Source organism: Capricornis sumatraensis, chromosome 17 (assembly GCF_032405125.1).
Source record: "Capricornis sumatraensis isolate serow.1 chromosome 17, serow.2, whole genome shotgun sequence".
NCBI lineage: Eukaryota > Metazoa > Chordata > Mammalia > Artiodactyla > Bovidae > Capricornis > Capricornis sumatraensis.
The window spans coordinates 64,861,248-64,884,256 of NC_091085.1; the positions used below are offsets into that span (position 1 = coordinate 64,861,248).

The window sequence follows — 23,009 nt, forward strand, 5'->3', positions numbered from 1 at the left end:
CCCCTCCTCCTCTAATACTGCTTAACCACTCTTTCTTCTTGGCTTAGCAGAACACAAAATACACATTTAAAAAAGCATCACTGATCTAGGGTATTAAAACTCTTGTGCACAGCCCCACCTATAAAAGCCCACCGTATCACCCCTCTCCCCCAACGAGGGCAAGGTACAACCCAACAGGAACTCAGTTACCACACCTTGATCATTTTATAATCTTTTATCAGACTCTAATTAACCTCTAGTGACAAGCTAGGTGAACTATTTTTTCATTTTTAATTTCAGCCTATACCATGCTGCCTCCCCCCACCCCAAAACACAACTCCTTATATAATTCCACCCATGTTTACAAAGTTACTCAAGCTGATTTCCTTACTTTAGTGATACTTTGTTTTTGTTTTAACCTTGGACAGTTTTATGTACCTTTAGAGTCTATTCCATTCTCACGTTATTTATAAAGTACCAAGAGAAAGCAAGAGAAATTCAGTTTTTAAAATAAAAAAGGTCCCAAGGGTTTAAACTGCATGTGTCACTAAGTGAAAGCCACATGGCTCTCTCCACGGTATTCGCCCCTTCCTCCCACTTCTGAAATAAAACATAAGCTGTACAACCTGGGTGGGTATCTCTAATAAGACCCTACTCACAGTTATTAAATACTAAGCCTTTGGGAAAATCCCAAAAGACATGCCTCTATACACTTAAAAGTACAGAGTCCATATTCTTTCCTTTTTGAAAGTGAAAGTCACTCAGTCATATTCGACTCTTTGTGACCCCATGGACTATACAGTCCATGGAATTCTCAGGCCAGAATACTGGGGTGGGTAGCCTTTCCCTTCTCCAGGGGATTTCCCAACTCAGATCGAACCAGGTCTCCCGCACTGCAGGCGGGCTCTTGACCAGCAGAGCCACAAGAGAAGTCCTTCCTTTTTACAGATGTGTAATATTTTAAGCCCCGTGTTTCAAAGTCATGTTGCTAACACCGTAAATGTGATTCATAAAGAACAATCCTATATACAATGGTGACCCTCTGAGGTACCAGCAGTGGTCAAACTAGTGGCACACAGATCTAGAACTGGCCCTGATGAAATGCCATTTAGGATAGCCCCGCCCCAACTCCAAGTCCCGAGTCCATTCTCTTCATCCATAAAGACAAAAGAAAAGTCAAAGTGTTAGTTACTCAGTCAAGTCTGACTCTTTTTGACCCCATGGACAAACCCATGTTCATGGGATTGTCCAGGTAAGAATACTGGAGTGGGTTGCCATTCCCTTCTCTAGGGAATCTTCCTGAACCAGGGATCAAACCTAGGCTTCCTGCCTTGCTGGCAGATTCTTTACCATATGAAAAAAACCATAATGTTGGTATATTAATAAAAAGGATTTAACATGGTCAGATTGGGCCTTCATAATGACCAGAGAGCCCTTTTACACTATGCGCTCGCTTCTCCTCTGGCAGTGGGTATGTAGTCAGGCAGCTCTGCTCCGGAATAAAACATCGGCTTAACCCAGTATGTGCCAGCCTCCTCACTGACAGCCGAATGAGCGGCTGACAACGGTCAGGACGATCTGGCCGTAACTGAGCTTCTAGAGCTAACTAGGCTGCGCTGTGCAGAGAGCAGAGGTCTCTTCTCAGGAACACCATTTTGGTTTCCTGGCAGCCTCGCTGTGGTTGATCACCTACACACTCACGCTGTCGGCAAACACTGAAGCGTAACCCACAGTCCCACATCCTTCCCTCTGGATGACCCCCTAGGGCACTCGTGGAAGGCGGGGGTGCTGCGGGGCCCCTGGGGGAGCTCCTATCAGACACGCTCGAAGCCTTTGTCCAGTTCAGACCGGAAATGAAAATGGGAAGAGTAAGCCTACAAACTGGTTTGTTTTGTCTGCTGTGCTACAAGTGGGGCCAGTTACCAAGCTTAGGGTTTGTCCTTTTTCTTTTTTTTTAATAAAAAGAAAACCTGCCTGTGCATATACTAAGGATTTTAATTCTCAAGTATGAGAAGTATCAGCTGTTTCAGGACACCTTACGGGAAAAAAAAAAAAGATCAAGTATTTTCTTTCAGTAAAGCACACTCACAGTATCTTTCTGCTCTATGGGAGTGGGGCAGTAGTAGTGAAGGTCAGAAGCTGGAAGTATTATTTGACAAAATAATAATTTTTGCAAGCTGCTGCACTCGTGTGACAGAGGTCTGGGATTTGGCACAAAGGAGGACCCGCCTCACGATCTGATACCCCCACCGAGCGGCCCGCCACCTGCAGCCCAGAGCCAGCCGGGGACGGGCCGCTGGCTGAACCTGGCCTCCGGCCACCCTACCTCTCTTCAGGGCACTGGATCAGACGTGACAGATATCCAGCCAAAAAAAGAAAGAAAGGAAAGGAAGAGCCAAGGGGGAGAGGGGACAGAAAGGGGGGAAAAAAAAACCCTAAAATTTGGGCTCCGTCTTTTCAAACACTCTAATCCTTTCGTGCTGATGGGTCCTGGAGCGGCTGGAGCTGGCACAGGACCCTGGAACGGGAAAATCTGACTCCCTCAGCCAATACGTTAAAGGGAAGACTGCTAATCAGCTAAATAGAAACTGGAAGCTGTTCACACGAAGTCTCCCCCCACTCCCGCATCACCAGAGGGACACCATAGTGTTCTGAAACACACTCTTGACATCATTTGGCAGGCAACCCTGTTTTGCTTAACATGATTCATCCCCTAGGTTATTGTTTTTAATATTAGAAAGTGAGCTTTTAAATGCCAAACAAATTTTATAGCAGGGGGACAAAAGATATTCCAAGTGGTCTCACTGGACTTTCCACCAACTGCGTCCACCAAATGGTCTAAAAGACCCCCTTCCCATGGAGTTTCAGAAACGAGGCTGAGAGGCAGCTCCATCCAACTATTACCTAATACGAGACTTTGTTCTCCAAGTTCACAGAGACAGTATTTGTGGGGTCAGGGCTGAACTCAGGTGGGCAGAGCTGTGAGTGAGAAGTGAGGAGGGCGAGCTCTGCAGGAAATCAAGCAAGTTCAGTGGGGCTGTGTGGCCCAATCTCCCGAAAAGCTGCCTGAGGCAGCCAGATATGCAACTGTGTGGAGACCCACCTCCGGTCCATGTTGCCGCTGACCATGAGGTTGGGAGGGCTGTCCCGGAGGTTGACGCAGGAGAAGTCGCCCAGCGCGTTGCCCAGCTTCGAGACGCAGCGTTCTGCTTCCAGGCTGTATACCAGGATCTGGGGAGGAGGAAGAACACACGGCTGTGTGTTAAGGGAGCAGGCCCGAACAAACACCTTCCACCCAGCTTCACCCAGGGCTCGGTCACACCACTCGCTCCCACAGAGAAGAGGCTCTGTCGCCTCATTTCCTGACCCCTTCCAGGTAATGGCAGTGGAGGACATCCCTGCCAGAACAAAATGAAATGCAGAAGAAAAGAAACTCCAAAGAATTCCAGGCCAAGGTGCAAACGAACTCACACAAAAAATGCCAAGTGGGGTAATTAGGTATCCCAATTTCCTAACACAGAAAAAGAAGCACAGAAACCAACTAAGGCTCACTGCTTCTGATTACATACATAATAGGGGAGGCTAACAAGAAGCTGGCGTGGGTTATCTTTCTTTCTCCCTCGGTATTTACACCACAACAGGTAAAAGAACAAACAGCAGAAGCATTAAGGAAGGTGAAGCTTGCAGAGTTAACCACTAGATGCCTCCTTTAAATGACAAACTAGACACAAAGTCCTATTTGAAACATTAAAAAATATGTTTCTTTTAATTGAGATTCAACTGATACTCCCCAACACTGCTCTCTTCAGTCACATCCACTTGCTAATTATAGGAAGCTCTGTTCCATAAGGCATGGAGGCAGGTAAGAAAGTATCCTTGGTCTCCAGACAATGTATTCATTATAGCTGAACACTGCCTCTTCTCCCGGGCTTCCCAGGGTGACTCAGCAGGTAAAGAATCTGCCAGTAATGCAGGAGACCTGGGTCCAATTCCTGCGTCGGGAAGACCCTCTGGAGGAGGACATGGCAACCCACTCCAGCATTCTTCCCTGGAGCATCCCATGGACAGAGGAGCCTTGTGGGCTATAGTCCATAGGGTCGCAAAGAGTCGGATACAGCTGAAGTGACTGAGCATGCATGCACGCCTTCTCGCCAGCAAAACAGGGGCCCAGGGAGGATGATTCATAAGGAATCTTTCTGAAGATAATATTTAAGTCTCTTACTAAAAAGTAATTCATTTAACATTAAGTGCTCACTATGGGTCAGTAACTGTTAGACACAGTCCTTGCCCCAGAATTCACAGTTCAAAAGCCTCTTCATTTACACACACATACACACACATATGAGCACACATTGTATTCTGTTGATCATGGGGTTAAAATTCATCACTGAACTCAAAAGTTTTAATGTAGTATTTTGTAGAGAGTCTCCTCTCACCACACACATGAAAATGATATGCTATTTTTTGTTAATCTATACACTTACCAACCGTCAGTAAATAGATTTCATATTTCAGAATTGAGAGGTTAATAAACTGACCCCACCTTGAAAACCATAGATCTCACTGTCAACATACATTTATAAGAACTGAATCTTTGGAAATTCCTAAGAAACTATTGCTCACAGTATCTGAAAGAAGAGAGGGCAATTTCGAAATGTAAAATGCCTTCTTAATCCACAAAGACTATAGAGAATACACGAAATTTTATTTTTATTTCATACAGTTGAAAATAAGTTTCTGAGAAAATATCAACTATAAAATATCCAAAATAGGATTATGTGGACCTAGAAATAAATAAAATCTGTTATCTATAGTGAATATCCTAAAAACCGCATAAAAATTAGTTCCTAGAGGGAGGGGAAAAAAACCACCAGCAATCTCCTGGTCTGCTCTAAAGTAACATTCCACACTTACATATCACTGTAGAGTTTTCAACAGGACTTGGACTCAATCTCTTGTTTTTAAAATACTTCAACATTGACAGCAGGAAGAAATGCCCACAGTAAATAGAAGAACTAAAATCTGATATTGAGCCCATTCCTATGTCTTTACTTTTTCTGGAAGTTCTTTTTGGCCAGAGGACAGGGCGTTTCTGAATGAAACAGTGGGATCTAATCCCTCTCCAAAAATTCATCATAAAGATGTCTAAGTCAGTAGTCAGGAGTCAAGGATTTTCTAAAGTGTTTAATAATTCAACAAATTAGAACTACCAGAAGAGTACCTTGACCATTACATTTAGTTAAAGACCGTAGAGATTAGAAAACACATCACCCATTTCAGAGGCGGTTCTTCCCACGTTACGAGTCCCTCAACGACCTTTACCATCTCCCTCTGCCTCCTGTGCTCTCTCTCTTTTAATAAGGTTGAGCAAATGGGACTTCATTTTATCTGATTGCCACAGACTAGTGAGATTAATTATTCATGCTCATGCTCTCGCTCTTGTTAAAGCCATGCATTAGACTAATTTTTCTCTTTATTGCCCTAGTTGGGTGAGTCTCAACCCATGGCCACTTGACTCGCTCTCAGAGGTGTATGGATATGCTGGAAAGAGGGGAAAAACGACCCGTAGCTAAAATCTTGGGAGAAAATGTTCTGCGCTAATGTGACTGCCAAATCAATAGATGTTGCTGGGGATTTTTTTCTTTGAAGTACCAAGAGTGTATCATAAAAGAGCTTAAATAGTGACTACAGAGCAAATTTTTGTAGGTGTTGGATGTTTCTTTAAGAATTGTCCAGAAAGACTGAACCTGTTGTCTATTTTACAAAGAAAACTGCAGGAGAGGCAGTGCGGGGTCTCTAGACACTGTGGGGTCTACTCCTTTCTCTCTGGCTTCCAGGTTGATGGAGAGGGCACCTGGGGGCAGCAAGCGTTGTTTAAAAAGCACTTTGCTTTTGGCAATCCACTCCAGTACTATTGCCTAGAAAATCCCAAGAACGGAGGAGCCTGGCAGGCTACAGTCCATGGGGTCGCAAAGAGTCAGACATGACTGAGAGACTTTCCTTTCCTTTTTCCATCTTAGAGATCTTAAAGTATTTCTACAAACCCTAGTCTTAAAATCCTAACTTTCATTTCTTGTCAATTACTTAGATTTCTCTGAAATTTCAAAAAAAATTTTTTTTTGATTGCAAACATATAACAAGTTCTAAAACAAAATCATGTAACAAAGACTTGTAACCTTCTGCATATCCATCTCTCAAAAAGAGCCACTTTAACAGTTTAGTTTATACAGCTGTCCCTCGATATCCATGGGAGTTGAGACTTCCAGATAACCAAAATCTGCCCACACTTGGTGCAGTGTTTGCATGTAACTTACATTTTCTCATCTACTTTAAGTCCATCTGTATATTACTGATACAACTAAGACAATGTAAATGCTGGGTGTACAGTTGCTGGAGCTCAGCAAATTCAAATTTTGCCATTTGGAACTTTCTAGAATATCTTTTTAAATATTTTCAACCTGGGATTGGTTGAATCTGTGGATTCGGAACCTGTCTAGCTGACTGGGTGCTTCTAGACTTTTTCTATACCCATGTCTGTCTTGTCTGTTGCTCCCTTTCTCTCACTCTCTCTGTGTGGAAAATTGTTCTTTTCTTCAATGGGATTATTGTTCTGTGACTTGTTTTTCCCACTAAATAACACGAGAGATCTTTCTTTATCAGTACCTATTAATAAGTTGATCTTTTCTTAAGGTTGCATAGAGTTTGTCATGGATATATAATTCCATACTGGTGGATATCTGGGTTGTTTCTAACTTTTTTAGACAAAGTAAATAACAATTACCCTTAATTTGTAATTCTTTCTGCAATCAGTCAACAAATGTGGATGACTCTTCTTCGTGCAGCAGGCACTGGAATGAACAGGGAGGGCGGATGATGTGCAGGAGCCTCGGCGGGCTGCCAGCTGAAACAATCCACCTCTTCACCAGCTAGCGTGCGGCCACCAGCTGTCCTGCTCCTCCGTTTGTGGGACCCACCTCTCCGAGGGGACCCACTTTCCACCATGTCCTAGCAGGTGGTGATGTCACAAGCAGGGCAGCAGTACAGTCAGGATGGAGGTGGCAGCCACAGGCCCAACATCGGGGAAAGCTCAGGCAACACCCTGGTGCAGGCAAACCCTGCTCCCTCCCAGGTGTGACCCAGACCAGCTAGTGTGTCTAGCATAGGCTTTCCAACCAGATCCTGACAGAAAGGGATGAGAAACGGCTCTGTCCCTGCAGTGGGGTGAGTTCAAGGCAGGTCAACTACACCCAGTAAGACCTGGGTTTAGCTGCAAACATTTCTGAAATCTGGGACTGCTATTCCCCTCATTATGAAACAGGAACCATTTGTGTACAGAAACAGTTCTGAAGAAATTACAGAGCCTTGCAGTCCCAGACTTGTGGTCATGCGCTAATGACTGAAGAAAGGAACTCTGTTTGTACTTTAAGTTTACCAGAAACAGTGAGTCTTCCTCAAACTACTCTATGTCATCTGTCAAAGGCATGACACCACCACCAATGTCACCCTAAGCAGCAGGCTCACCTCTGGACCCTGCTCAGTTGTGTCCAATTTTTTGCAACCCCATGGACTGTATGTAGCCCACCAGGCTTCTTGATCCATGGGATTTCCCAGACAAGAATACTGGAATGAGATGCCATTTCCTCCTCCAGGGGAGCTTCTCAAGTGGTGGATTCTTTACCACTTGAGCCACCTGGGAAGCCCTACCAAAGTCTTGTACACAAGAAATACTCAAATAGAGCTTGTCTGCCTTTCCAAAGAGGTGAGGAGTGGTCAGAAGGCTTCCTTACAAGACTACAGCTTTTTTAAAAGCGTGAAATAAAGATAGTTTGTCTGCCACCATCTTAAAAAGGAGAAGCCACAGAGAGGAAAGGTGAGGAGATGCTGTGCTGGACTGCAGCAAAGTGAAAGACAAAAGTCACAGGGAGAAGACCTGATTGCCATTCGTGGAGATGACAGTCTACCTACTTTCTTTTCTGATCTCTAACAACTCACCTCCACCACTACCACATATACTCTTCTGAGGGGGTAAAGTCATAATTAAGAAGCCAAATTCTAGAAAGTAGAGCCTCATGCTCTCTTCTCTTTCATCCCAATCAAGCTTATCTTGTATTCTCTTTGAGCCCTTAGCAGAGTTTAGCCCTCCTATCAGTGCTGAAGGTACCTACCATCTACGCAGTCCACTCCATCCAGCGTCCCCAAGGCGCCATCTAGAACTGTGCATCTGCTTCCTCCGACTTTTCCCCAGACTTGTGGTTCTCAAACGCTGGAGGGCAAGAGGGTCACTGAGGAGACTGACTTTACAGACCAGCCGAGGCTCTGTTACGAAGCGCCAGGCCACATGCTGTAAACACTGTCCTAGACCAAAGCTCCTTGGGGCAACAATCCTATCATTCATTCCTGCAGCACTGACGAAGGACCCAGCAAGTGCCAGGTACTCTGTAAGTGCCTGCACATTAACTACATGACTATCAGGCAAACCCAGGGCTTAGCACGGTCTGCGTGTCTGCTCAGTCGCTCAGTTGTGTCCAGTTCTTTGCGACCCTATGGACTGTAGCCCACCAGGCGCCTCTGTCCATGGGGATTCTCCAGGCAAAAATACTGCAGTGGGTTGCCATCTCCTCCTCCAGGGGATCTTTCCAACTCAGGGATCAAACCCGTATCTTCTGCATTGGCAGGTGGATTCTTTATCACTGAGCCACCGGGGAAGCTCTACCATGGTCTGGCACACAATAAATACTCAGATAGGCCTTGTCTGGCCTAACATATTCCCCCATTCATGCATGTCTAATCTTGTTGCCAGCTTGCACAAAGGAACCACTTCACTGTGCTCAAAACAGAAGGTTCCATAGCTCTCTCTCCACAATATCCAGATTCTAGAACTCCCACGCTGTATCCAGGCCCCAGGTTCCACCTCTGACAACACGGCACACTACAGTGTCTGGAAAACCATCCTGTTTCAAACACTGAGGATGGCTGGTTAAGATTCAATCTATTAAACATTCTTCAAACGTTCTGTTTAATTACAAAATCTGAGAAATTCCAAGGAGCCAGACACAGAGAGAACACTATAAGCAGAAGGGGAGGCAGCACTCAGGCCAAGGGCTGCTCTGGGGAATGTCTGCCGGGGTCAGGAGCCTGGAAAACAGGGGAAACGGGCACAGTCTGCAGCCAGAGCCAGGGGGAGCCAGCACTGCGGAGTCTACCTAAAGCTAGGGCCCTCGGACAGCGATGTACACTTGGCAAAAGGTGAGCCAGGAGCAAAACTCTATTCACTGGCACACAGAGCCTCCTGCAGGTTCAGCTCAGGATGGAAACTGGTTGCCCTTGGGCCTGCAACCCTCACACAGGCTGGGGGTTTGAAGTCATATGACCTGCAGGGCCAAAAGACCCCAGGGCTAGTAATTAAAGTATTTTCATGTTGGTAACATGCTTCCTGGTAGCTGGCAGAATACTGACAGGAGGAAGACCCTCTCAACCCAGGTCCAGTAGGAGATCTACAACTCGAGATCAGCCAAGTATGAGTTCATAGTTCTTAAAAATAAATAAAAATAATTATTTTTCCTAGAGAAGGAAATGGCAACCCACTCCAGTATTCTTGCATAGGAAATCAAAAACTGAGGAGCCTGGCGAGCTATAGTCTTGGGGTTGTAAAGACTCGGACACCACTGGGCACACACACATGTACATGGCAAAAGCACGTCCTGAAACATCTATGAAGACAAGTGTCAAATCAACTGTACTTCAATTAAAAAAAAAAAAGAACAGGAAAGGAAAAAAATTTTTTCCAAAGACAGAAACAACTCTTTATAAGTGAGAGACATAAACTTGAAGAATCAGGGTTCCAAGGACATCAGATGTTTATCAGATGAAGAAAAATATGCATGCTGGAAATGTTTACAGAAATAAAAGTGAATGAGGGGTCAAAGCAGCAAGTTTGATTAAGTAGCTTTGAAAAGCAAAACAACTTTCTAGAAATTAAAAATAAAAAATCAGTGGATGAGTTAAACAAGTAATTAAGAGTTCAAGAGAGAATTTGTGAACTAGAAGAAAAATGAAGAAATTATTCAGGATGCAACAGAGAGAGATGGAGATGGAAAAGACGAGTGGTTGGGGGAGGGCAGAGAAGGGAAAGCAGCTAACCTGAGTTCAAGACAGAATAGAGAGAATGAGGGAGGGGAAATTTCAACAAGTCAATCGCTGAGAACTTTCTGCAACTGAAAGCAAAGAAGTGCCAGAAAATCCCTAACAGGGAGAACAAAACTAAATCCACACCTAGAAATAGTAGAGAGAAACCACAGAAAATTAAAGACAAGGAAAAAGCAGCCAAAGAAGAGAAAGAGTCCTAAGTGGGAATGAAAATTAAACAGCCTCTCAGTTAACATCAGTGGAAGTCAAAACCAATCATCTCTTCAAAGGTCTGAGAGAAAACACCTATCCATCCTGGAATGACAAAGGACTGGTGAAATCACCTTTCAAGGAAGAGCATGAAATAAAGATGCTTTGGGATAAAAACAGAGAGAGCACTTGTGGTCACGAGATCTTCAATGAAAAATATACTTTTGAAAGGTATAAAATCATTCCAGAAGAAAAGGTCTAAACTGCCAGGAGGAGCAGTGAGCAAAGAATAAGGTAAATGTGCATGGAAGTCCATGAGTGTTGACTATACACCACCACAACAATGCTGATTTGGGGTTAAATAAACAGAACAAACTCCATCTAGTCCTTCTTATTCCAAACAGTCAAGTGCCCCGCATGAGGGCAATGTACCAGGAGCACAAAGATGCCAGGTGCATGGGGGACCTCCAGAAATGGGGTCTGGCGTCTTGGACACCTGTACTGTTGTGTTTGGCACACAGGATGGACTTGGTATACCTTTGATGAGATAATGAGTAACTGCTGCACATTTCTGCATGTGCTGATTATAGGCAAATGATACACTGGCCTTACATTAAAGACATGCGCCACAAATACAAATGAACACATTAAACCAAACTGCTTTCTACCAACAGCAACATATTTAGCTGGTTTGTAAGTGGGAGGTATAGTTTCATTCAATACATATCTTAAAGTACAAGACTAGTAATGCTCACTTAAAAAAAAAAAAAAAAGATACAAAAGAAAAAGACCTCTCACTTTTGGGGCAGAATTTACTCATGTAAACAACCCAGGTTGATCTCCTGACCTGACATAAATATGACCCACAGAAACGTGATCAAAAATTTTACTACAAAAAATGCAGGGTCTGCTTATCGATGTTCATATACTAAGCTAAGTGAATCGCCTCTATAAATCCACAGATGAACTAAGATTAAAAAAAAAAAAAAAACACGATGAGAAAGACAGACAATCAGCGGGGCTGGGAGGCCAAGCTGGTGAGAAGAGAGTAAATCATACGCAAAACAGCCAATAAAAAAATAAAAAAGCAGTTAATATACATGAATAATGGATGTCTGATTTAAAAGCAGTTTACTCCGATATGATGTAATTTTTGACAATCAGCCAGAGAGACTATTTTGTAAGTCCCTGCCAGAGATAAGTCAGCGTGCGAGGCCTGGTAAGGCGGCGTATCTGTGAACATGTGGAAAATGACTTTCACCACCACTCCAAAGGTGACTCTGCTGGCAGACAAAAGCTTGCCTCTCAGGTGCTTTCAGCAGCGGTGAGCACAAGCTGCCGAGCTGAAGAAATGGACCCCTGGCCCGAGCACAGATCCCTCGGCCGCAGCAGCCCCGGGACAATCTCCATGACACGCTTCTGGCACAGTCCACCCTCCAACGCCACACAAAGCGGGCAGTAGCCCGGGTTGCTTTCATGTTTAACTTTTAATTGGAGTGACAAGCCCACGAGGCCAAGATATCTCAGGGATGGGACGGTGCTGCTGAGCGGCGCCAGGCGCTGGGTAGGCAAGGCCCGCGTGCGCGCCCCACCACCACGCGCCAATGCACCTGCAACCCCCACTGTTCCAGGACTGGACTCTGCCCGGGAAGGCACTGCCAATCACCACGGACCGTGCCAAACGTGGGGCTTTGTGATGTGGGCAGATGTCTACAAAGGGCCAGAGTGAGGCCAAGCCGACACCTATTGTGACCTAAGCCTGAAAAGAACGCAGAGAGCAAGCGCACGCTTGGGTGACAATGCAGGCCAGCCTGTGGTCCAATCTCTCCCCATCCCCCCTACATCCACAGATGCTGGAAATAATAAAGGAAGGCAGGTGTACTCTGTGGACTGAGCCGAGAATGGCTCTCTGCTCTGCTTCAGGGATCTGTGTAGACAGTCTATGTCCTTGTGCTAGAAGAAGGTGAAGAGGTGTGACTAGCAAAACAACGGGTCAATGGGGAACCCGAAATGAACAGGAGATGTTCACTGTCAGAGCACTCAGTGCAGTGAGGAGACTGTAATTGTTATGCAAGTGTGTAACTCAAAGCTGAAAATCCTCACATCCTTCACGCACCCAACAGGCCTCATCATAATGAAGAGTGTGCATGGCCAGTTTCAGAGCACTTCACGTGTAACTAATCACAGCCCCGTGAGAAAGAAGGTTATCATTAAATCTGTGCTTGTAGAGGGAGGAAAACCTAGGCTGCAGACTACAAAATGAAGGCTTCAAAATTCAAGACAACTTGGACATTACTTTTTAACTGGGAAGAGTGCAAGTGAGATGACAGTAGTGTAACAACACTAGTGAACCTGTCGATTCACACTGTATCTGAAGGTCAGCACAGTTTGTGGCTTGGGCATCAATTTTCAACTGGCCTGGCAACTCCTCATTTGGCCCCAAGTTGGGGCTGAACAAAGGCTTACAAGCAGGTAGACTGGCAGACTGTCGCTACAATCAGCTGATGGAGGAGCATGAAAAACCGCAGTGAACTTCTGGGGCCTCTGATGGAGGGCGCATAGTCCGCCCCAGCTCCCTTCACACCCTGAAGATCTAACAACCTTTCAACGACACTGTATGGTCCATGTTGGTGTTGGCACAAACATGCTCAGCAGTGTCTTGCACATAAAGACAAATATTAGCTGTTAACAATCATGATAATCTTTTCACAAAAATCCTGTCAGAATATCATTCCATTTGGTTCTCGCAACCAGTAGAGGAAGACTGACATTACCGTACACATTTTGTGCATAAAGCAATCGAGCCTTAAAGTAACTTGAATATTAGTAGCTTGCCCCAAATGACACAGGTAACAGCAGCAGCCCAGGATGCATGAGGCAGAGCCCAACTAGTCCCATTTCCAGGTCAGTGTCTGCCTGACCATATGGCACCATATGACAAGCTTTTTCCTTTTCCTGGCAAAAATGGTCATAAATAACGGCTGATAGTTACAGTGTCCTCTTAGGTCCCAACACTGTGACACTGCAGTCACTCACCTACCTGATCCCCACAATTCCATAAGGTGGGTACCACGATTTTACTCACTTTATACGTGAGGAAGTGGAGGTGCAGAGAGGTCAAGTCACTTACACAGTAGAGAAGTTCTGAAACTAGAACTCACGGCCAGGTGGGGGGACCTCAGAAACCATCATCCTAAACCTCCACCCCAGGGTGCTCAAAATGCGACTCCCAGACCAGCAGCATCAGCAGCACAGGGCAGAGCCTCAGGCACTCCCCCGACCCCTGGACTCACTGAGTCAGAAGCCTGAGGGGTGGAGGCCCAAGGTCTGTATTTTTCTGAGATTCGCTGGTGTTGAGAACCCCTGCCCTACACCGACCCTGCCTCCCAAGCCAAAAAGACTTTCCGACCTTAAAGCAGTGGTGCTCAGCTCAAAAGCCTCACTCCCTGCCTCCCAGCTGGTGGCCGTCTGGTTAAGATAGTGCTGGGCTGGGCAGTGACAACACGGCAGTGTGAGACGCAGGCAGGGCCTGTGCACCTGAGGGTCAGGAAAGGGAGGCGCTCACTGAGAGCCAGCACCACAAGTAAGGCTGCTTCTCACAGGGCACACTGGATGGACTCCCTGAGAGGACATGAGCAGACAGGAGGGGAAGAAACACAGCATCCTCTTACTGCACATGCCTGGCTGGAGCAACGGGCTCCCTTTGGAGGTGTGGAGAACAGGAACCAAGGCCAGGCAGAAGGTGGGCACCAGGGCCTCGCCTCCAATCCTCAGCACGCAGCCACTGCTCTGACAAAACCTGAAAGGGACCACAAGGAGGGGCACTGACAGGCGGTACAAGAGCCCAAAGGCAGGGAAAGGGCAGAGGCGGGTGAGGGAGTGGGGCTGGGGAAGAAGTATTCTCAGGTCACTTTCAACATACATTTTAAAACTTGTGAACAGGAGATAAGAGTTCACACCCTAAGGAAACAGTGCAGAGAGGCCACCAGGGGAAGAGGCGGAGCCTGGGCCAGAGGTCTGAGGCTAAAAGGAGCCAAAGAAACCCGTGCATCAAATCCGGTCCCCATCCAGGCCGTCAGTTCCGCACCTGCAGCGGGGAGGTGAGCCGAGGCTGGAACCAGGTGACGGCAGAGCTGCCGGGCCTGAGAACCTCCGGAGGCCCTTCATCTAGAATGTGACCGCTCACACGTAGACTCAGCTGGGGTTTCCTTTGTCCATCTACAGAACCAGATTTACCCTGTAAATTAGTAACACACTGGGAGATCAACTTTGTGTCCATTAGAAGAATGCATCTGCAACTCAATAATTAATGTTAATTATAAACCCACTCTCTAACACAGTGCCTTACAGACTGAAGTGCTGGTCAAATTAATAAGTCACATTCATCTACGTACTGAAGAAAAAGCAAAAGCCCTCCACTTTGTAATATTTTCATGAGTCTAGTTTAAGCTGCCATGTGAACCTGAAAACAGTAAAACCTCTTAAATATTCTGAAATTCAAACCCACTCAGGCCATTTTCTGTGTGCCCTCTTCTCCTGCCCTTGACCAAACCAACACCATTTGTCTCAACTGTCCGGACATATGTACACGGAAAGTCTGTGGCCTACTGTACAATGTTACTGTTCCTGTTGTAGGGCCAAGGCAAACATTTCTGACAGGCCCCCTTGATCTCATTAATTGGAAAAACAAGCTGATTTCTAACCCTAACAGACCTTGTTGCTCCTCATCGACCAGGAAGAAACCAAAGCCACATGTACTGAGAAGTTGACATAAATGCAAGATAACTCCCTCCAAGTTCCCACGGCTGTGGAATGGTAAACCAGGATGGAAACTCCACATAAATGATCAAGAAAGCCATTAGAAAAATTAGGCCCTAAATAAAACTCTAAGCTTAATTCAAAAGACAAATGAGAAAAAAGGAAATGATCACCACGTATGTCACTGTAATGGTCTTGTAAACGTGCTCAGTGACTTGAGAATACGGACCAATGTTTTTTTAGAAATCAGAAAATGGTACGAATGTCACAGATAAATAAACGATGCCAGCGTGAGTGAAGACAGAAGACACTTAAGACACAGTGCCAGTCCTCTCAGACAAGGCTCCACATCTCACAGTGACCGTTCACAAGGTGACTCAGCACACGCTTTAACTTTCCGCTTTCGTCCTGCCAGAGGCCAAGCTCCCCCAGCCCTCCCTACTCTACACGCACTCTCTCAGAACAGCTCTTGGGAAAATGAATCCTGTGATGCACACGGACTGCTGTGACTGTAGACGTGGCTTCAGCACAGCTCCCACACCCACCCACCCTACCTGTGTTCCAGCCCACCTGGACCACCCCAGTGCCCGGAAACCCTCCTCCAGGCCTGATGCCTCTGCACTGGTCCCCTCGCCCAGGCTTTCCTGATGAACTCTGACCCAAAGCTGGTGGGGGTGGGGAGGCAGAGTCTGAACAGGTACTGAGCACCAGGCATAAGCACGCTTCCTGTTCTCCCCAGGTATTCTCCCGTTTCCAAATGGGAAGCCTGAGGCACATAAGCAACTTGCCTATGGGGGGGCTTCCCTGGTGGCTCAGAGGTTAAAGCGTCTGCCTCCAATGCGGGAGACCTGGGTTCGATCCCTGGGTTGGGAAGATCCCCTGGAGAAGGAAATAGCAACCCACTCCAGTATTCTTGCCTGGAGAATCCCCTGGACAGAGAAGCCTGGTAGGCTACAGTCCACGGGGTCGCAAAGAGTCGGACATGACTGAGCAACTTCACCTTCACCTAAGGCTTATATGACTTTAAAACCCTGGCTCCATCCTCAGTAGTTATACCACTGCCTAACTTAGCTGAAAATACTTTTCCCTATATTCACTTTCAGTAACTTCCTCACTCTCTCCCTGGAGTGGTTCCGGACCGCTAGAGATCCTAAAGCATTCTCAGCTTCTACAAGTGGCAGCATTCCAAAAATGGGTTTTGCAGAATCACCCACTACGGGTGTAGAGAATCCAAGAGGTGGTCGGGTCCTCAAAGGTCTCTAAGTCAGAGACGGGTCTTGAGAAGCTCTGGGGCTCTACAGAGGCATTTCAAGGTTTTCAGAAACATGTGAACTATTCATTTTTAACAATATACTAACAAGCCAATTACTGATATATTTTAATATTAAAACATGTACAAAATGCATATGAATGTTCAAGCCTCATCTGTGTATTCATCTATGTAATTGTCTATAATTACTCTGGAATCCAGGAAATACACTGTGAAGGTCTCCCTATGACCTCATGTCCATCTCAACAAGGAGAAAACCATCTTTGCATTTGCCACACTGCTGTTAAAGCCCACAAGACGGTGAGCCCCAAGGCAGATGTCATGTTTTGAGACATCACTGTTTCCAGCACAATCAGAAATCCAGCATATAGTATGTGTTCAGTAAGCAGTGGTTAATGACAGCATCCTGAGCAACAGAAGTGGAACCTTTGGCAACATCACTAACAATCCAGAAAATGGGTCTCCGAGTGCTATTTTCTTAAACTTCTCCAAGCAGAAAGTAATTAAATATGAAAAATATTAAAGGCTTAAGGCAAAAGTAAAGAGGAAATGAAACATTTATTTACTTTGTGAACTTTACATTTCAAATTAGTCATCCTGCTCGTAAAATACTGTTTTTAGTTCTCTTCTGGAATGGAACCTTGAACAAAAAGGAAGACAGATTTCACATGCTAGTGTAGGTATGGAGAATGGAGCCAGGATCCATGAGCACTGCGTTGGATACCAAAGGCTCTCCCAGACAGGTATTTCAACTTGTGATGTGGGCAATAACCAATCCAGAGTCTTTTCACGTCTGCGTATGGGGAATGATTATCCTAAGAGACATTAGCAATTGTTTTCCAGTGTGATGTAAGCTGAGGAGGCAGCGCCAAGCCAGGGTCCTTGTCAAACACACCCAGCCTCCTGGATTACTTCACTCATGTCCCCTGATTAGGATGTGTGTCACATGCTGCTTAATAAAACCTGCTGCCAAATGCCAAGCGCATTAGGACTAAATTAGGAAATATGTCCAAATACAAAGAATGACGCGAAGAGCTGTAAGTGGGTCTCTCTCTTCCTTGATGAGGCATGAGACTCAGCGTCAACATAATGCTCTTAAATGAGGCAATTCTATCTCCTAATCCTCCAGCTCAGCAAGCAAAATTTAATTCAGGTAGCAAAAGAATTAATAAAGATGATATGGCATCATAAAAACATTTTCATGGATGGAAGTATTTTTGAAACGTTCAGGAAATATGAGACATAAAAACAAATTTTAAGGGGCTGTTTGGGCACAGAGGGCTGCAATAATGGAGTTGACACCGATCTCTGCCCTGCAACATGAAGAAATGAGGCCAGAGGAAATGCTATTACACTTGTTTTCTTTTACAATCATATGCCACCTAGCAATGGCTACCTTTAAGATCATTTATGCCACTGCAGTGTGACAACCGAAGAATGCAATGTCAAAACTCAGAGAGTCCATTTTCATCTAAAAGTAAAAGGACCTTCAAGCAGCTCACCACATATCTCCCTTGTCCAGCAAGACACAGGAATTGATGAAAAAGTACCAAACAAGTTCCTGCCCAATCATTCTTGCCAGCAGTAAGCATGACCTTTAGGAGATCCTGTTAGAGATTGCATGCTCAGTCGTGTCCGACTCTTTGCAACCCCATAGACTGTAGCCTGCCAGGCTCCTCTGTCCATGGAATTCTCCAGGCAAGAATACTGGAGTGGGCTGCCATGCCCTCCTCCAGGGATCTTCCTGACCCAGGGATGGAACCCGCATCTCCTGTATTGGCAGGTGGATTCTTTACCACTGAGTCACCTGGGAAGCCCTCTCATTAGAGTAGGGGGCCCCAGTCTACTGGATCTGATGATTGATGACCTGAGCTGGAGCTGATGTAACAAAATAGAAATAAAGTGCACAGTAAATGTAATGCATGTGAATCATCCCAAAACCAACCCCCCCCCCCCCGCCCCAGTCTGTAGAAAAATTGCCTTCCACAAAACCAGTCCCTGGTGCCAAAAAGTCTGAGAACCACTGTGCTAGAGAAGTATCAGGAGAGCAAGGGATTCCTCGACCCATTCCAGAAGCCCTCAGCTCCCCAGCAGCCCCCTAGGATGGATCAGCTGAACACGACTCCACAGGTGAAGGAAAAAGTTTAAACCACCTAACCGCCTGAAGACTCAAGGAATGTGGGTGCTGGACAGAAACTGAAAAGTCACATGTCCAGCCCTCCTCAGTTTACAGCACAGAGACAGGTGAGTCTACGGTCTTTAAATAACCATGGGCTTCTCTCATGTGATAGCCAACAAGCAGAGAAAGGGCACACAGCAGTGTGTGTTACAGTTCTTTCCACCCTTATGGAGGTCTGACAGGGCTGTCGAGCCCACCGCACTGATTCCGGGTGAAGCCTGTGATTCCAGATGAGGTCACAAATCATCAAAGCAGAGTGCCACAAAATAATTTAAATGAGGGTCAGGACCAGACAGAGCCTTCTTTATTCCCTCTAGCCTCATTTTGTTTGTGACCTTTTGCAAAGCCTGTTGAAAGGAAAGATGCTAAGGAACAGCGAGGAGAATGGGATGCACTGCCATCCACCACTTTCCAAGAAACATCTTCTACAGAGGGCAACAGTTACCAAATGATGAAGGGTCAGACCCTTCTGACCCAGCAAGTCTTTTACTTTGAGGAACTAAGCCTACAAATACGTTCACATGGATCAAGTGTTGTTCACAACAGCAAAAGACTGGGAGCAAGCTAACATCCATCAACAGGGGGTAAGGTAGCCTAATTACTTAAGGGACAACTACAAAGTGCAACATCATTAAATCTCACACACACACACACACACACACACACACAAACTACCAGGAAGTTCTTTATTATGTTACAAGAAATGATGAAATGATCTCCAAGACATTTTGTTGCAAGAAAAAGCAAGATGCAGGACAAAAATAGTGTGTTTTACCATTTATATTTTTTAGAAAGAAGGGATGGAGGACATGCATGAATAATTTGCTTACATACGCATAAGATGTACTCTGCAGGGATGTACAAGACACTGACAACACGGTCTCAGCTCCAGGAAGAGAACCTGGGTGGCAGGTCGGAAGGAGTGGGAGGAGTCATCCCACTGTGCACCCTCCCTTTCACATCTTTTGATTTCTGAATCAGGTGAATGCATTACCGAGTCAAAAAGTACTTTTTCAAGGGTGTTTAAAGATCTGCTCTTTTAAGAAAGAATGAAAATAGATAATAGCCATTTTTCCATGACTTTACCTGGCCAAAGGAAAAGGTGGTAAACCCAGGCACGGCCTCTAGTTTTGGCCTCTGAAATCCAGAAATCTGAGGATCCCTATGCCACGGACAAACCAAGATGTGGCTGACCACTAGCGTTTTCTCTGGTCTTCCTACCAGAGCTGGACATGGCTGACCCAGCTGTAATCACATGTGTTTCCTTTGATTAAGTAAATCATTTCTCCTAAGTCACTTGGCTTCATTTCCTTATAAAACTATGTTTACTAGCTTAGTAACCTACGTACCAGACTACTGAGACCTGTGCACAATGCTGTTTTAATTTTCCAATGCTGCAACATGACTGGTGTCCTGTAACTCTCTGTGACGAATATGTGACAGGTTGGCTAGTAGGCATGTGAATGGATGAGTCTGAACCATTATTACTATGCTCAGACAGCTGTGGTACCTAGAGAATGCTAATGTGATCATCAGATGGTACAAGGATATTCTCCAAGTAAACAAAAATAACACTACTGGAATACTCCTACAGGTCAGGGAAACTTCAGTTCCAGCCAAAAGATCGACATCAACATTTGGACTTCACATCTGCATTTATCACAGTCAATCAATAGTGGGCTCTAGCTGACCCCCAGTTCTGTATCTGGTACAAACGAAGACACACCGAACTCTGTGTTCCCATAATGCCTTCATCTGAATCCTAGACATATGGCCAGAGGTAGACACAAATCCCCACGTGGACGCAGCTGCAGGCTCGCTCTACTGCTAACTAACAGTCTCACACTAACCTGATAAAAAGTGCTGTTCATGTGCTGCCAGGCCAGAGACCAACAGGACCAAAGTGTGGAACTCACAAGCAAGGTGACTAGGAGGCCACACAGAAGACTTTGAGAATTACAATAGTGCATCATGCAATGGCAGGGTGCTACTGAAACCTCACAGAGCCACTGTGACATGGCTTAATTCACATGGCAATGCTGATTTTTCCGAGGAAGCAGAAAACCCATTAAGCATAATCAGATGGAAAGTCCCGCCTCTGCAAAAACAAGGAAAGTTTCACAGCAAAGGCTTGGCTTTCCTCACGTTTGAGTGGGTGGCGTTCATGTTGGAGAAACATCTTAATGCAGAGTTCTCACCAGCACTACTAACAACCCACCCACCCAAGGGTATCAAAGTTTGCTGGTGTACTCACAAAACCTCTGGGTAACTAAATGCCACTGCCAGATTTCAGAGAGGTGCTTAAACACATTCTTGTAGCAAATTTACTTCCACTCTTAAAACACCAATGGAAAACACCCACTAACAAGTGACAGACATTATTTTCTTGGCTCCAAAATCGCTGCGGAGGGTTGACTGCAGCCACGAAATCAAAAGACGCTTGCTCCTTAGAAGAAAAGCTATGACAAACCCAGACAGCCAATTAAAAAGGAGAGATATCACTTTGCCAACAAAGGTCCATCTAGTCAAGGCTATGGTTTTTCCAGGAGTCACGAATGAATGTGAGAGTTGGATCACAGATAAGGCTGAGCACTGAAGAATTGATGCTTTCCAACTGTGGTGCTGCAGAAGACTCTTAAGTTCCTTGGACTGCAAGGAGATCAAAGCAGTCAATCCTAAAGGAAATCAACCCTGAATATTCATTGGAAGGGCTGATGCTGAAGCTGAAGCTCCAATACTTCGGGCACGTGATGAGAAAAGACGACTCACTGGTTAAGACCCTGATGCTGGGAAAAACTGAGGGCAAGAGGAGAAGGGGATGGCCAAGGATGAGATGGTTGGATGGCATCACTGACTCAATGGACATGAGTTTCAGTAAGCTCCAGGAGAGAGTGAAGGACAGAGAAGTCTGGTGTGCTGCAGTCCATGGGGTCATAAAGAGCCAGACACGTCTTGGTAAGTGAACAACAACAACAAGTTATTAGAGGAAACAGGAACTTTTTAAAATGAATTTTTATCAAATTAACATACAAATCAGCTAATTCTCATAATTAATGCTTTTTAATTGGGTTGGAAAATTTGAGAGCCATCCAAAAAAGCGCCTACTTAGACCAATATCTAAAGGGTGCTCCAAGTCTAATTTTGTGCTGAGCTATTTCTTTAACCAGGGGCTTGGCTTCCCAGATGGCACAGTGGTAAAGAATCTGCCTGCCAATGCAGGAGACAAAGGTTCAATCCCTGGGTCGGGAAGATCCCCCGAAAGGAGGATATGGCAACCCACTCCAATATTCTTGCCTGGAAAATTCCATGGGCAGAGAAGTCTGGCAGGCTACAGTCCATGGGGTCACAAAGAGTTGGACACGACTGAGCAACTGAGCACACACACGTCCCTTTAACTGGTTTCTCAAATATATCTGTTTCTCAAATACATCCAACTACGACTGTATCACTATAGAAAGAGATCCACTCAGATAAGTCAAAGAGAAATAGGACCTGTCAGCTGAAATATTTACTAAAACTATGAAAGATTTAAACCAGGCTAGTATTAATTCAGGTATCACCTCACTACACTGAGAACTTGAGAAATAAGTGAGATAATTGAAACCTGAAAGCATGATGGATGAAAAATTAAGAAGCAAATAGTCTCTCTTCTTTCAATAAATGAGCTTGCCAGGGATGGGAAAAGAGTGTTTTCAAAGGCTGACAAAGGAAACTGCCTTAGGAAACCAACTGCTGTCCCTTTTTCCCCACTTTCCAGGAGAATAAAACACAGGAATTATATCATCACAGACTCTCCAGCTAAGATACGCTGAACAGGCTCCAGCAAAGCAGGCCAGCTTGAGCACAAAGGGATCCCTTTTTACAGTGAGATTACAATGAGTCTCATGTATTTTCAACCACTTTATCTGGCTTCCTGGTTGAAGAACATATAATAGGAATCCAAGTCACAAAACCAGTGAACGCCTAGAGAAGTGAGATGTGACCTTCCAGGAGACTACACAGGAGAGACAAAATGTACAAACCACAACCTGAGGCTCGGCTCAGACTATGAGTGCGAAAAAGAACAGGAAGCACTCAGAGACTGTTAATTCTCTGATGCCAGGCGCTATGGGTAAAGCTTTACACACGTTGTTTCTTTAATCTTAGAATTCTATGAGGTCAGTACTGTGATGGTACTCCTTTTTACAAATGAGGAAACTAAGGCACAATGCAGGTTAAGCCACCCGTTTAAGGTCACAGTGGGGAGTGGGTGGCAGGGCTAGAACTGGAACACTGACAGCCTGTATCCAGTCTAGCTCTCTCCCAGTTCAGGACACTGCTACGTGGAAAGGGCTCTTTCCACAGGAAAAGGACGACGTCAGAGGAGCTGCTGGCTCGGAGAAGTTCCTTCCCAGGGATTATACCCACTGCCAGCAGGGTGAGGAGCCAGCAAACTGGAGGAAAATCAAAACAACACAAACCTTTATCCATAACTCTCCCCACTGATCC

At 45.4% G+C, this 23,009-nt stretch overlaps 1 protein-coding gene across 3 annotated transcripts in view; it reads right to left on the bottom strand.

The window, feature by feature from the left end:
- The window catches only part of FBXW8 (F-box and WD repeat domain containing 8), a 120,433-nt gene that overhangs the window by 16,168 nt on the left and 81,256 nt on the right, over positions 1–23,009 (bottom strand). For all 3 annotated transcript variants that reach the window (XM_068990028.1, XM_068990029.1, XM_068990027.1), the window contains exon 8: positions 3,083–3,210. In XM_068990028.1, coding sequence (XP_068846129.1) covers positions 3,083–3,210 — 128 coding nt within the window. The remainder of the gene's footprint in view (positions 1–3,082; positions 3,211–23,009) is intronic.